Raw genomic sequence first — 13,590 nt, 5'->3', positions numbered from 1 at the left:
GACCAGGGCAGGAACCTGTGTCCCCTGCATCAGCAGGCGGACTCTCAACCACTGCGCCACCAGGGAAGCCCTGTTTGTTGGAAGATTTTTAATCACAGTTTCAATTTCAGTGCTTGTGATTGGTCTGTTTATATTTTCTATTTCTTCCTGGTTCAGTCTCGGCAAGTTGTGCATTTTAAGAATTTGTCCATTTCTTCCAGGTTGTCCATTTTATTGGCATATAGTTGCTTGTAGCAATCTCTCATGAACCTTTGTATTTCTGTAGTGTCAGTTGTTACTTCTCCTTTTTCATTTCTAATTCTGTTGATCTGAGTCTTCCCTTTTTTTCTTGATGAGTCTGGCTAATGGTTTATCAATTTTCTTTACCTTCTCAAAGAACCAGCTTTTAGTTTTATTGATCTTTGCTACTGCTTCCTTCATTTCTTTTTTATTTATTTCTGATGTGATCTTTATGATTTCTTTCCTTCTGCTAACTTTGGGGTTTTTTTGCTCTTCTTTCACTGATTGCTTTAGGTGTAAGGTTAGGTTGTTCACTTGAGATTTTTCTTGTTTCTTGAGATAGGACTGTATTGCTATAAACTTCCCTCTTAAAACTGCTTCTTCTGCATCCCATAGGTTTTGGGTCATTGTGTTTTCACTGTCATTTGTTTCTAGGTATTTTTTGATTTCCTCTTTGATTTCTTCAGTGATCTCTTGGTTATTTAGTAGCATATTGTTTAGCCTCCATGTGTTTGTATGTTTTACAGTTTTCTTCCTGTAATTGATAATCTAGTTTCAAAGCGTTGTGGTTATAAAAGATACTTGATACGATTTCAATTTTCTTAAATTTACCAAGGCTTGATTTGTGACCCAAGATATGATCTATCCTGGAGAATGTTCCATGAACACTTGAGAAGAAAGTGTATTCTGTAGTTTTTGGATGGAATGTCCTATAAATATCAGTTAAGTCCTACTGGTCTAGTGTGTCGTTTAAGGCTTGGGTTTCATTATTTATTTTCATTTTGGATGACCTGTCCATTGGTGAAAGTGGGGTGTTAAAGTCTCCTACTTTTATTGTGTTACTGTCGATTTCCCCTTTTATGGCTGTTAGCATTTGCCTTATGTATTGAGATGCTCCTCTTTTGGGTGCATAAATATTTACAATTGTTATATCTTCTTCTTGGATTGATCCCTTGATCATTATGTAGTGTCCTTCTTTGTCTCTTGTAAGTCTTTATTTTAAAGTCTACTTTGTCTGATATGAGAATTGCTACTCCAGCTTTCTTTTGATTTCCATTTGCATGGAATATCTTTTTCCATCCCCTTTCAGTCTGTATGTGTCCCTAGGTCTGAAGTAGGTTTCTTGTAGACAGCATACATATGGGTCTTGTTTTTGTATCCATTCAGCCAGTCTATGTCTTTTGGTTTGAGCATTTAATACATTTACATTTAATATAGTTATCTATGTTCCTATTATCATTTTCTTAATTGTTTTGGGTTTGTATTGTGGGTATTTTCCTTCTCTCGTGTTTACTGCCTAGAGAAGCTCCTTTAGCATTTGTTGTAAAGCTGGTTTGGTGGTGCTGAACTCTCTTAGCTTTTGCTGGTCTGTAATGGTTTTAATTTCTCCGTCGACTATAAATGAGATCCTTGCTGGATAATCTTCGTTGTAGATTTTTCCCTTTCATCACTTTAAATATGTCCTGTCACTACCTTCTGGCTTGTAGAGTTCCTGCTGAAAGATCAGCTGTTAACCTTATCGGGATTCCCTTGTATGTTATTTGTTGCTTCTCCTTTGCTGCTTTTTTTTTCTTTGTATTTAATTTTTAATAGTTTGATTAATATGTGTCTTGGCATGTTTCTCCTTGGATTTATCCTGTATGGGACTCTCTGCACTTCCTGGACTTGACTATTTCCTTTCCCATGTTAGGGAAATTTACAACTATAGTCTCTTCAAATATATTCTCAGTCCCTTTCTTTTCTCTTCTTCTTCTGGGACCCCTATAATTCGAATGTTGGTGCATTTAATGTTGTCCCAGAGGTCTCTGAGACTGTCCTCAATTCTTTTCATTCTTTTTCTTTATTCTACTTTTTGGTAGTTATTTCCACTATTTTGTCTTCCAGGTCACTTATCTGTTCTTCTGCCTCAGTTATTCTGCTACTGATTCCTTCTAGAGAATTTTAAATTTCATTTATTGTGTTGTTCATCATTGTTTGTTTGCTCTTTAGTTCTTCCAGGTCCTTTTTAAACATTTCTTGTATTTTCTCCATTCTATTTGCAAGATTTTGGATCATCTTTACTCTCATTACTGTGCATTCTTTTTCAGGTAGACTGCCTATTTCCTCTTCATTTGTTTGGTCTGGTGGTTTTTTACCTTGCTCCTTCATCTGCCGTGTATTTGTCTGTCTTATCATTTTGCTTAAGTTACTGTGTTTGGGGTCTACTTTTTGCAGGTTGCAGGTTCGTAGTTCCTGTTGTTTTTGGTGTCTGCTCCCAGTGGGTAAGGTTGGTTCAGTGGGCTGTGTAGGCTTCCTGGTGGGGGGGGACTTGTGTCTGTGTTCTGGTGGATGAGGCTGGATCTTGCCTTTCTGGTGGGCAGGACTGAGTTCGTTGGTGTGTTTTGGGGTGTCTGTGACCTTATTATGATTTTAGGCAGCCTCTCTGCTAATGGGTGGGGTTGTGTTCCTATCTTGCTAGTTGTTTGGCATAGGGTGCCAGCACTGTAGCCTGCTGGTCCTTGAGTGGAGCTGGGTCTTAGCGTTGAGATGGAGATATCTGGGAGAGCTTTCACTGATATCATGTGGGGCTGCGAAGTCTCTGGTGGACCAATGTCCTGAAGGTGGCTCTCCCACCTCGGAGGCTCAAGCCTGACACCTGGCTGGAGCGCATCGAGAGCCTATCAGCCACACGGCTCAGAATAAAAGGGAGGAAGAAAAAAGAAATAAAGATAAAATAAAGTTATTAAAATTAAAAAATTATTATTAAAAATAAAAAAGCAGGGCTTCCCTGGTGGCGCAGTGGTTGAGAGTCCACCTGCTGATGTAAGGGATGCGGGTTTGTACCCCGGTCCAGGAAGATCCCACATGCCGTGGAGCGGCTGGGCCCATGAGCCGTGGCCGCTGAGCCTGCGTGTCCGGAGCCTGTGCTCCACAATGGGAGAGGCCACAGCAGTGAGAGGCCCGTGTACCGCAAATAAAAAAAAGTAATAGTAAAAAGAAAGAAAGAAAGAAAGAAGAGAGCAACCAAGTCAAAAAACAAATCTACCAATGATAAGTGCCAAAATCTATATGACAAAACAAAAACAAACAAAAAAAAACCGGACAGAACCCTAGGACAAATGGTAGAAGCAAAGCTATACAGACAAAATCAGACAAAGAAGCACAGACATACACGCTCAGAAAAAAAGGAAAAAAAAACATATATTAAGAAAAAAAAGGAAGAGAGCAACCAAATCAATAAACAAATCTACCAATGTTAATAAGCTCTAAATACTAAACTGAGATAAACATAAAACCAGAAACAAATTAGATGTAGAAAGCAAAGCCCAAGTCTGTAGTTCCTCCCAAAGTCCACTGCCTCAATTTTGGGATGATTCGTTGTCTATTCCAGTATTCCACAGGTTCAGGGTATGTCAAGTTGATTGTGGAGATTTAATTTACTGCTCCTGAGGCTGCTGGGAGAGATTTCCCTTTCTTTTCTTTGTTCGCACAGCTCCTGGGGTTCAGCTTTGGATTTGGACCCGCTCCTGCATGTAGGTCGCCTGAAGGCATCTGTTCCCCACCCAGACAGCATGGGGTTAAAGAAGCAGCTGATTAAGGGGCTGTGGCTCACTCAGGCCACTGGGAGGGAGGGGTACGGAATGCAGGGCGAGCCTGTGGCAGCAGAGACTGGCATGACGTTGCAACAGCCTGAGGCATGCTGTGTGTTCTCCTGGGGAAGTTGTCCCTGGATCACGGGACCCTGGCAGTGGCAGGCTGCAGAGGCTCCTGGGAGCGGAGGTGTGGACAGTTCAGAAGCCTCACCCCCCCCGCCCACCCCCCATCTCCTCCAGTGAAGGGGCTTCCTAGTGTGTGGAAACTTTGCCTCCTTCACAGCTCCCTCCCAGAGGGGCAGATCTCGTCCCTATTCTTTTGTCTGTCTTTTCTTTTTTCTTTTGCCCTACCCAGGTACGTGGGGAGTTTCTTGCCTTTTGGGAGGTCTGAGGTTTTCTGCCAGCGTTCAATAGGTGTTCTGTAGGAGTTGTTCCACATGTAGATGTATTTCCGATGTATTTGTGGAGAAGAAGGTGATCTCCACATCTTACTCCTCTGCCATCTTGAAGGTCTCCCCCCGCCCCCCGAGGTGTAGTAAATTCATGTTTTGTGTCTGTGTGTGCCTGTGTGTGTGTATGTTTCTTTCATTAATTGAAGCATATTTCTCCCAGTTGTTTTTTTTTAATAAATTCATGTATAATAGTGTTCTTAAATATATCACTCATCCCACCTAACCAAAAACATACATGTGAAAGAAAATATAACATGAAAAAACTTACATTCTTCTTCTTTAGGATCAAGCTGTGTAACACTAACAGATAAACGGTCCACACGTTCTTGTAATGAGTTAACTCTGAAGGAAAAACTATGTGCCTCATTGAATAATTCTCCAAATATATCTTCAGCATATTTACCTAAGCAAAAATGAAGCATATACCATAAAATTTAATGTTATCTGAGATAAATATCAAACAATTTAACATTTAAAAACGCTGCCCCAATGAATTTGGTATTTACTTGAAAGTAGTTTAAATTTTAAACCCAGCCTAAAGTAATCCAACTGTGACAGAGTGAGAAGAAAACACAAACCCTGGGAAATACAGTTTTAGATACTAGCTCTACCACTTCCTGGTAGGTGACTTGTGGCTAAGGAAATACTCTCCTGCTTTATCCCTATCTACACACCTGTTGAGGGTTAGAGAGGTTATAATGTAAAGTACACATAAATAATACATCTCTAATCCCAATTCAGCAGTCATAAACAGACTCTACACTAGAAGTGAATTTCAGGCCAAGTGGCAGAATCCAAGATATTTCATAAACCTAGTAGATGACCTAATCTCAGGTACACCCAAAATACAGATCCTGAAAATTTATGAGAGATATTTTACATTTTCTCTCATTCTAGTTTCTTAAAACATCATAAATCTAAAATCACTGAATTCCTCTAGTCATGTAAATTTCCATTACTGTAAAGAATAAGCCAAAATAATCCCATTCTAAAAGGAGAAATAAAACTTTCTATCTAGTAAATAAGCCAGGGAGAAGTTTTAGATGACCTATAATTTTAAAATGTTCAAGTGTATTTAGAACATATAAATAAATGCTCACAATGTAAAGATAAGTCAATCACTATCTGTACCTTTGAATAAAAAAAAATTTATGGTCTTCCTAAATCAAGACATTTTAGACCCAAGCGTACTGTCTAGGTTAAATGTAGCTCAACAGTAAGCTCTATAGAGTCCTGTAACAGGGTACTAAATACTTATAGAATGAATTCATTAATCTCACCAGTTTACATTTGAACAATGGCTGTCTTTTTTTCAAAGCACTTCAATATATTATCAGTTAAATCAACAAAGGTTTACTGAGGGCTCACCCTGTGCCTGGTAGGTGTATTTCTTACTGAAGACACCAAGAAATAAAACATAAAATACCTGTCCTAGAAGATTTTATAATCTTTAGGAAAAAAATCATAACTTTAATCTCTCTATAATAAATTAAGAGAAAAAGGATAATTTTATATATATTCATTCGCTCACATATATTTTTTAAGCCAAAATGACTGGGAATGTCTTATGTGCCAGACTGTGTACCAGATCCTGGAGATATAAAAATGATTGGACGAAGTTCTCTGCCACTGACGGGTTTTGAACAGAGGGAGAAACAAATATTTAAATAAACATGAAAACCAATTTAATAAATAAGTTCAAATCTTTGTTCCATTCACTTTGAGGCCTTGACATCAATTTCCTCTCCCATAAAACAGGAATAAAAATATCTCCTTCAAAGAAGTTATAAGAAAAGGAGAAAAAAGAAGGAGAGGATGGGGTGCAATTGTAGAGTACCTGATACAGGACAGGGGCTCAACAACAGGCAGCTCTTACTATAAAATGACGTAAAAGTCACAGAGCACAGAGAAAGAAGCATCTAAACGTTTGGGTGTGGGATGGTATTAGAGACACTTCCAGAGGCACAGAGTTTCTCTGGCAGATAAGGGAAGCATTCCATACATTTATTCATCAAATGTTAGGGATACAGAGATGGAAGAGACAATTTTAAACCTAAAAGAACTTAGTTTAATACACGGATCTTTAAGTTATAGTCTGTATACCACCTGAAATTATATGCAGATTTTTAATGCATTTGCATTTTTCTGGAAAGAGGGCCCACAGATTTTTCTTTTTTTTAACAGATTTTTTAAAAAGAGTTTACACTTTCCCCACCTCAGGTTTAAGCACCAAAGCACTGCAGTGGGTAAGATAAACACCCCCATCTGTTCTCTTTTCATATTCCTTCTTACTTTCCACATCTACCTCCTCCTTCCCTCCCAGAGACAGGTGAAAGGAATAAAGTTCACAATGTAAAACTAACTGTGTATGATCTGAATTTCAACTAACCTTACATTTATTATACTATGTCTCTACTCAAGAATCTATGAGGTCTCATTACCTCTGATGTTAAAATCTAAATCCTCTCAGCTAACACTGTCCTCCATAATCAAGCTCCACCTTACATGTCTAATATCATTTGTCCCTTTAATCCCCCTCATATATTTATTTTTGCCTCCATTCATCTGCCTACTTCTACATGCAAGTTGAAATGCCTTCCTTCTTCATTCATCTCCAGTTTCCAAATTCTTTTGTTCCTTAAAGGCCCAATTCAATTCATATTTCATTCAGCAAGCCTCCTCTAATGACTTTACCTATGCCTATCTCCCTTTCTCAGCTCCTATAATCTAAAACTCCTGATTTTAATTATATACATGTTCACACTGTTTGAAACTCAGAATTCATAATATTAGACTCTTCAACTAAATGGGGTATGTTCTTTTTGGACAAGAAACATGTACCTTTATCACACAGCAAAATATTCAGTGTTACCTGTCCATTGTCTATCTATTATCTAATTAGTCTTATAGAGCCAATCTATTTATCCACCCTCTTACCCATCTACTTTCCTAACTATCTGTCAAATTTTCTATGATTGAGAACAAGAAGTAGGCTCTATCAGCTCATCTTGGTAGCATGAACTGACCATATTCAATAAGAGAAAGGCCTTGGGAAGAGAAAATGTAAAAGATCTCTCAGGTAATTAGAGTCCCAATGGTTGTTAAATAAGATGGCAATAAAATGGGGAAACTTTTGGTATAGCAAAAGAAATTTAAATAAAGTGAATTCTATGTTTTCAGTAATTATCTATTATAAAACAGAATTGTGTTCCGCTAGGAAAAACAACTGAACCAGATGCATATTTTTGCAAGGAAGAGGTCAGGACGATGTGCAGCCCCAAGCAATGCTGAACTCTGGAGTTGACCTTCACTGCTGTGTGCAATAGCACTTTTGGTGTTAGGAATAGTACCAAAGTGAAAATCTGAATTACCTAGAACCCTTCTGAATAGCCTAGTTTTCTAAGTAATTCAGAAATTATTTAATGCATTAATTATTATTTTAACTATTTTGGATGGAAACTAATGTAAAATCTACTCTAAGCTTCCCTGTCTTCTTAAATAAAAATTAAACATAATTTAACCTTTTATTGAGGACTTATAGTCATGAATTAATTATGAGAAACAACAGCTTTGAAATGTATAAGAATATTTGCTTTTACATTAAATGGCCTCTTTCCAGTTTCTATGTTGCTTTTTCCCTTATGCCACTTCTTCCTTTGCTATAAACTACATCTTTTGGTTGGCTTCAGTACTGCCTGCTTCTATTATCTGCCCCCCGTATCTCCTCTTTTAATGCTCTAAAACATTAACGTTTGGAAACCACATCATAAACCCTGTCTGAATTACCAAAGTAAAAGTAAACAAGTTGGGAGAGGAATCAACTGGTTATTTTATGTGCATGGTCTTTAGTGCTTGGGCTTGTTTATTCAGGCTATCTAGAGGCCTTTTAAATTTAATTCCAGGTTCTCAACTTTGTCACGTGGGAAAGCTGCCAGAGAGCTTAATTCTGGAGTGGTAAACTATTGTTACACCTTGCTACAATATTTTATGCTTTTTCTCTTTTTTCTTTTTTTAAATCTCTACAAACTGCTTAGAAAATGCCTCTATAGTCTCTGATTCCAAGTTTGAAGTACCCCAAACCTAATTTAGTTATATCTTTACAATGTATTTCTATTTTCAGTCTGGCTACAACATGACCATATGCTTGCTGACAGATGTTGCTTATATGGACTTTCTGTATCAAACTTGAAAATTCCTTAAATTTTCACCTTCAGGTTATGTAAGAAACAGGTTAGTACTGCAAAACTGACACACATTAGTTCTAAATATACCTAAAACAAGTTGTTTATATTAGATCTAATATTCATTTTAATTTAAAGAAATATTTTAACCAAATTTATTAATGTCATTTCTATGCTCTTAACATGTATTTTAATATTAACAAGCTGATGTACCCATATACATACAGAATATATAAATTTTATATGAAGTTATGTTACGTTAATAGAATCTAACAATCATAAAACCGATTAGTGCTAGCAAACGACTTTAAACAATATGGATAATCATATATTAATGTACTTTCTAGGCCTTTTCTTTTGACTTGTCTCAAAAGTACACTTTATATTGAATTTTTCAAGGAAGAAACAAGTAAACAATACATTAATGATTCACTGCTGATAACTAACCTGAAAAAAAACCCCCACCAAATGAGACAACAAATACACTTAAATTCAAAGAAACAGTCTTTTAATTTACTCCTACAACTATTTCATAGGCAATGTAGAAATTTAGTGCTCTCACCAAGAATATTCAAATATAACTTTTTATGTTGCTCTGACTACAAGTGTATGGCCAAATGCTCTCACTTGAAACAAATCAGATTAACAACATCTTTTACCTTGTGCTAAGTAGTCAATTATAAAAAGAAAGGACAAAAGTTAAAAGGAAAAGAAAAGAGGAGCTAATCCTGCCTATAAAGCCAATCTATGTGGGTGGGTATGGCTGATAAATCTAGGACTACTTAGAGAAGATATGTAGACCAAAACCATCTTGTTTTATCTTTAAAATGAAATATAAATGTCTAATAAAAAGCTAATCCTTCAATTCAAAAGATAAACTAGATTTTAAAAATTTTTTCTAATATTACATTTAGAATAAATGGGAAATAATTTATTTAATTCCTTAACCTAGTAGCTCTGTTCTGAAATCTTATAATGGAAACATACTGCCTGTCTCCTCCTCCCCTAACCTGTCCCTTCCACTGGCCTTTATTATCTGACCAACCTACTTGCCTTCTGTCTGCCATCATGCTGCACTTGACTGATATCCTAACGTCCTTTAGACAACTCACCTGACTAACCTAATCCTCTGACTAGTTAGTTACTATTCCACATCTTTCACTTTTAGATATTTGGTAATATAAAAATATTTCCCTATGCTAGTAAGATATATATATATATATATGTACATAAAGAGACAGATACTAGCAACCCCAAACACAAATAGTTTAAGCCTCGAAAAAAGTAAATAGCGATAACAAGCAAGCAAAAGTACAACTTGAGCACTACCTTTTACAGACTGAATTATATTTTAAAAACAATCTCATTAATTCTTAACCATCATGTGATTCTGTTCCTAAAGATTCTATCCTTATTTCCCTTTCCCAGAGGAAACATGCAGGGGAAGAAGAAATGATTCTAAAACGCATTAATTTTACTTAAAATGACTACATTTTTCAAGATAACTTTGAACTCTTCTCATCAACTATCCCCCCCCCTCCAAATTAATCACAAGAGTATCATCTTAATACCCTAAAGCATAACATTCTGGTTTGCGAGTAGTATTTTTTTTGCAGTACGCGGGCCTCTCACTGTTGTGGCCTCTCCCGTTGCGGAGCACAGGCTCCGGACGCGCAGGCTCAGCGGCCATGGCTCACGGGCCCAGCCACTCTGCGGCATGTGGGATCTTCCCGGACCGGGGCACGAACCCATGTCCCCTGCATCGGCAGGTGGACTCTCAACCACTGCACCACCAGGGAAGCCAGCGAGTAATATTTTTAATTGATGTAAAAATACTTACTTAGGCTACTTAGTTGTCTAATTATATTTGCCAAGGAAATATTGGTTACACATTCCAGTTCATTCTTAATTCCTCTAGGCAGTGCTGTGTGGCACAAGTGCCTAGGATCGATGTTTCTTTTCACTAATGGCATCTTGAGATCAACCTCTATGCCAGTTCACCTGTAGGAAATCAAACAATAAATTAACACTTTTCAGTTTCGACCAACACAGAGACCTTATCTTTTTCATTTAATAATAAAATATTTGCTAGTATGAAGACGGTGAAAATGGAGTCACCGGGCTAAATGAATCAAAGTTGATTTGTTAACCATTTTTATCTTCAATTATTAGAATGTCAACATTATGTAAAATATTTTTTTAAAAAACTTACTTTCAATGTCAATTGCTTCATGGTGAATTCATAATCATCATCACTATTATTCTCCTAAAACCACTGATTTTACTTACTACAACTAGGGGTTTTGTTCTAGAGAGTTAGTATGAAAGGTCCTCTGTAAGGAAGTACCTAAAAGGATTAAAGAAACTGCAAGAGTAGTATCAAAATTACACTTCCACATAAAATGTATCAGGCATTCAATAGCTCAGAAATCAGATAGTCCAAGTAGCCCTACATCCTCAATCTAATCAAAACCAACCAAATATTTAATTGATCAAATGGCTCAACCTTCTATGTATTACAGTCAGTCCTCACTTCCCAGGCTTCCCATATGCACAAATTTCAGCTTCCACAATTCGTTAAACAGTCCCCCAACAATATGGCTCCAACTTCACTTACCACAGTATACTAAGTGTGAGTAACTACATAAATACGAACTTCTTTGCTGGCACTTCACAGTTCACAGGTCACTATGTTAATAAGAGATGCACGTCATTTCAGTGACCAATCACATCACTTCTTTTCAAAGTCTGTTAGTGATAGGTCACTTCTCATCTGTTACTCAGTTCACCTACAGACAGCAAAGCATGTAGCTGGTTTACCTTCTTGCCTCCCAGTGATAAACTCGTATGAAATTTTACAAAATGGTAACTGAAAGAGGGAACTGGCCAACAAAGATAAAAGTGTGGCACAGAAAGGAAAAATGATGACACTGGAGTGAAATTCAAATTGAATATAAGTTGAGTAACAGAAAAAACAGCTGATTGCAGGAATGTTGTCACTGCCACTGTTTGAGAGACACAGATATGCAGTCAGAGGAATTTAGTGAAGGTGAAATTATTGATGTAAATCAGGAAAGTCATTGTGACAAAAAGGAAGATGTCCCAGAAGAAGTGACAACAGCAAAAAACTTCACAATAAAGGAATTCTCGGAGATATTTCATGACACTGAAAGTGCAAAGGATAAAGTGTTGGAAGCTGATCCAAATTTAGTAGAAAAGAGTAAGAAAATTTGCCATGGGACAGAAAAGATGCTTACTCTACTAGCTCTGTTTTTCTAAGTTATACAAGGAGAAGGCAAAGCACTGTTCAAGCTACTCTTGGTTAAGGTTTTTACAAAGAAATAAAGCACTATAATTCTAATTGTTTCTAATGTTTCGTATTACATTATACTAAATTAATATTAGCTTTACTATTTTTTTCATTTCCCTATATATTTATAACCAACATAGAAGAATTTTTAATGTTTTGACAAAAATTTTTAAAGATTATGGAACAACTGTTATTTTTTCCCACTGATTATTAAGATCATTTTGTACAGTTTTATCTTGTATGGTCATCTCTTTTTCTTTTTGGTCCCACACTACCATACAAAGTGAGGACTGCCTGTACTTACCTACTGGTAAACAATGTTTACTGAAGGAAGGCATTTAGTATTTACTGAGTTTTAATCACTACCAAATGGAAAGTTTTGGATAAATCTCATTGCATTTAAGTGTTACTCATCACCATTCTTTAAAAACAAACTTTTACATGAAATCTGTCCTCTCTGACCTGTTTGCTCAGCATTCTCTGTACAATTTTAAACCTTTTTACAATTGTACAACATGAAACAGGTAGGAGAAAAAGTACACAAAATTGTGCAGCTCAATGATTTAAGTACCTAGCAAGCTAACATAAGAAATAAAAACCCCAGAACCGTCCCACTTTGGTCTCCTCCCCAGTCAGCCTCGCTTCCTTCCTCCCCAAAGGTAACCATTATTCTGACTCTTACAATGCATATTTCCTTGTTTTTCTTTATACTTTCAGACCTTAAGCAGATAACTCTAAACATTGTAGTTTTGTTTTTATTGCTTTTTGAAGTTTATGTGAATAGAACCATATGATATGTATTATTATTTTGTGTCTTACCCTTTACAGTCAACATATTTGTAACATTCATCCATGTTGCTTTGTGTAACCGTAGGATGTTCATTTTCAATGCTGTAAGATATTCCACTGTATAACTATACCTCAATTTATTTACACATTCTAATGTTGCTATTATATACATGAGTGTTTCCAGTTTGAGGCTATTACGAATAACAGTACCATGAACATTCATGTACAAGTCTTACAAATGTGTCTTACTCTACACTTTTCTGTTGGAAATATACTTAGGAGAATAGCTTGGTTAAGGATATGCACAGCTTGAACTTTAGGAGACGATGTCAAACTGTTCCAAGAGCGACTGTACCAATGTATACTCCTTTCAGCAGTGTAAGAGGCTGCTGCTGCTCCACATCCTCACAAACTCGGTACTGTTAGTTTTTAAAAATCTAGCAATTCTTGTAGGTAAATTGTGATAACTTACTGCAGTTTTATGTTTTCCCCAGTTACTGAGAGTTTATGCACCTTTTCACGTGTTTATCTTTTGGATTTTTCTCATCTGAGAAGTGCCTAGTCAATGCTCTTGCCCACTTTCTATTTACCATTTGTTGTGTTAGGGTTGATTTGTAGGAACACTGGATGTGAGCCATTTAAAGGTTATATATGATGAAAACATCTCTTGTGTCACTTGCTATTTCATTCTCTTGATGTCTTTTATGAGAAAGTGATGGAATTTATCACTCTTTTAGGTTTAGTATGAAAGCATAGGTTTTTAAAAATGTATTTATTTATTTATTATTATTATTTACATCTTTATTGGAGTATAATTGCTTTAAAATGGTGTGTTAGTTTCTGCTTTATAACAAAGTGAATCAGTTATACATATACATATGTTCCCATATCTCTTCTCTCTTGGGTCTCCCTCCCTCCCACCCTCCCTATCACACCCCTCTAGGTGGTCACAAAGCACCGAGCTGATTTCCCTATGCTATGCAGCTGCTTCCCACTAGCTATCTATTTTACGTTTGGTAGTGTATATATGTCCATGCCACTCTCTCACTTCATTCCAGCTTACCCTT

The 13,590-nt window shown here is 36.6% G+C and overlaps 1 protein-coding gene across 1 annotated transcript in view; it reads right to left on the bottom strand.

The window, feature by feature from the left end:
- The window catches only part of WASF1 (WASP family member 1), an 88,726-nt gene that overhangs the window by 18,048 nt on the left and 57,088 nt on the right, over positions 1-13,590 (bottom strand). Inside the window, exons 2-3 of the mRNA XM_024740933.1 lie at positions 10,265-10,425; positions 4,512-4,646 (exon numbers count right to left, since the gene is read on the bottom strand). Of these exons, the coding sequence (XP_024596701.1) occupies positions 4,512-4,646; positions 10,265-10,397 (268 nt within the window). The 5' untranslated portion in view covers positions 10,398-10,425. The remainder of the gene's footprint in view (positions 1-4,511; positions 4,647-10,264; positions 10,426-13,590) is intronic.

The sequence above is a fragment of the Neophocaena asiaeorientalis genome, unplaced genomic scaffold (assembly GCF_003031525.2).
Source record: "Neophocaena asiaeorientalis asiaeorientalis breed wild unplaced genomic scaffold, Neophocaena_asiaeorientalis_V1.1 scaffold203, whole genome shotgun sequence".
NCBI lineage: Eukaryota > Metazoa > Chordata > Mammalia > Artiodactyla > Phocoenidae > Neophocaena > Neophocaena asiaeorientalis.
This window is presented reverse-complemented; position numbering and strand designations above follow the sequence as displayed.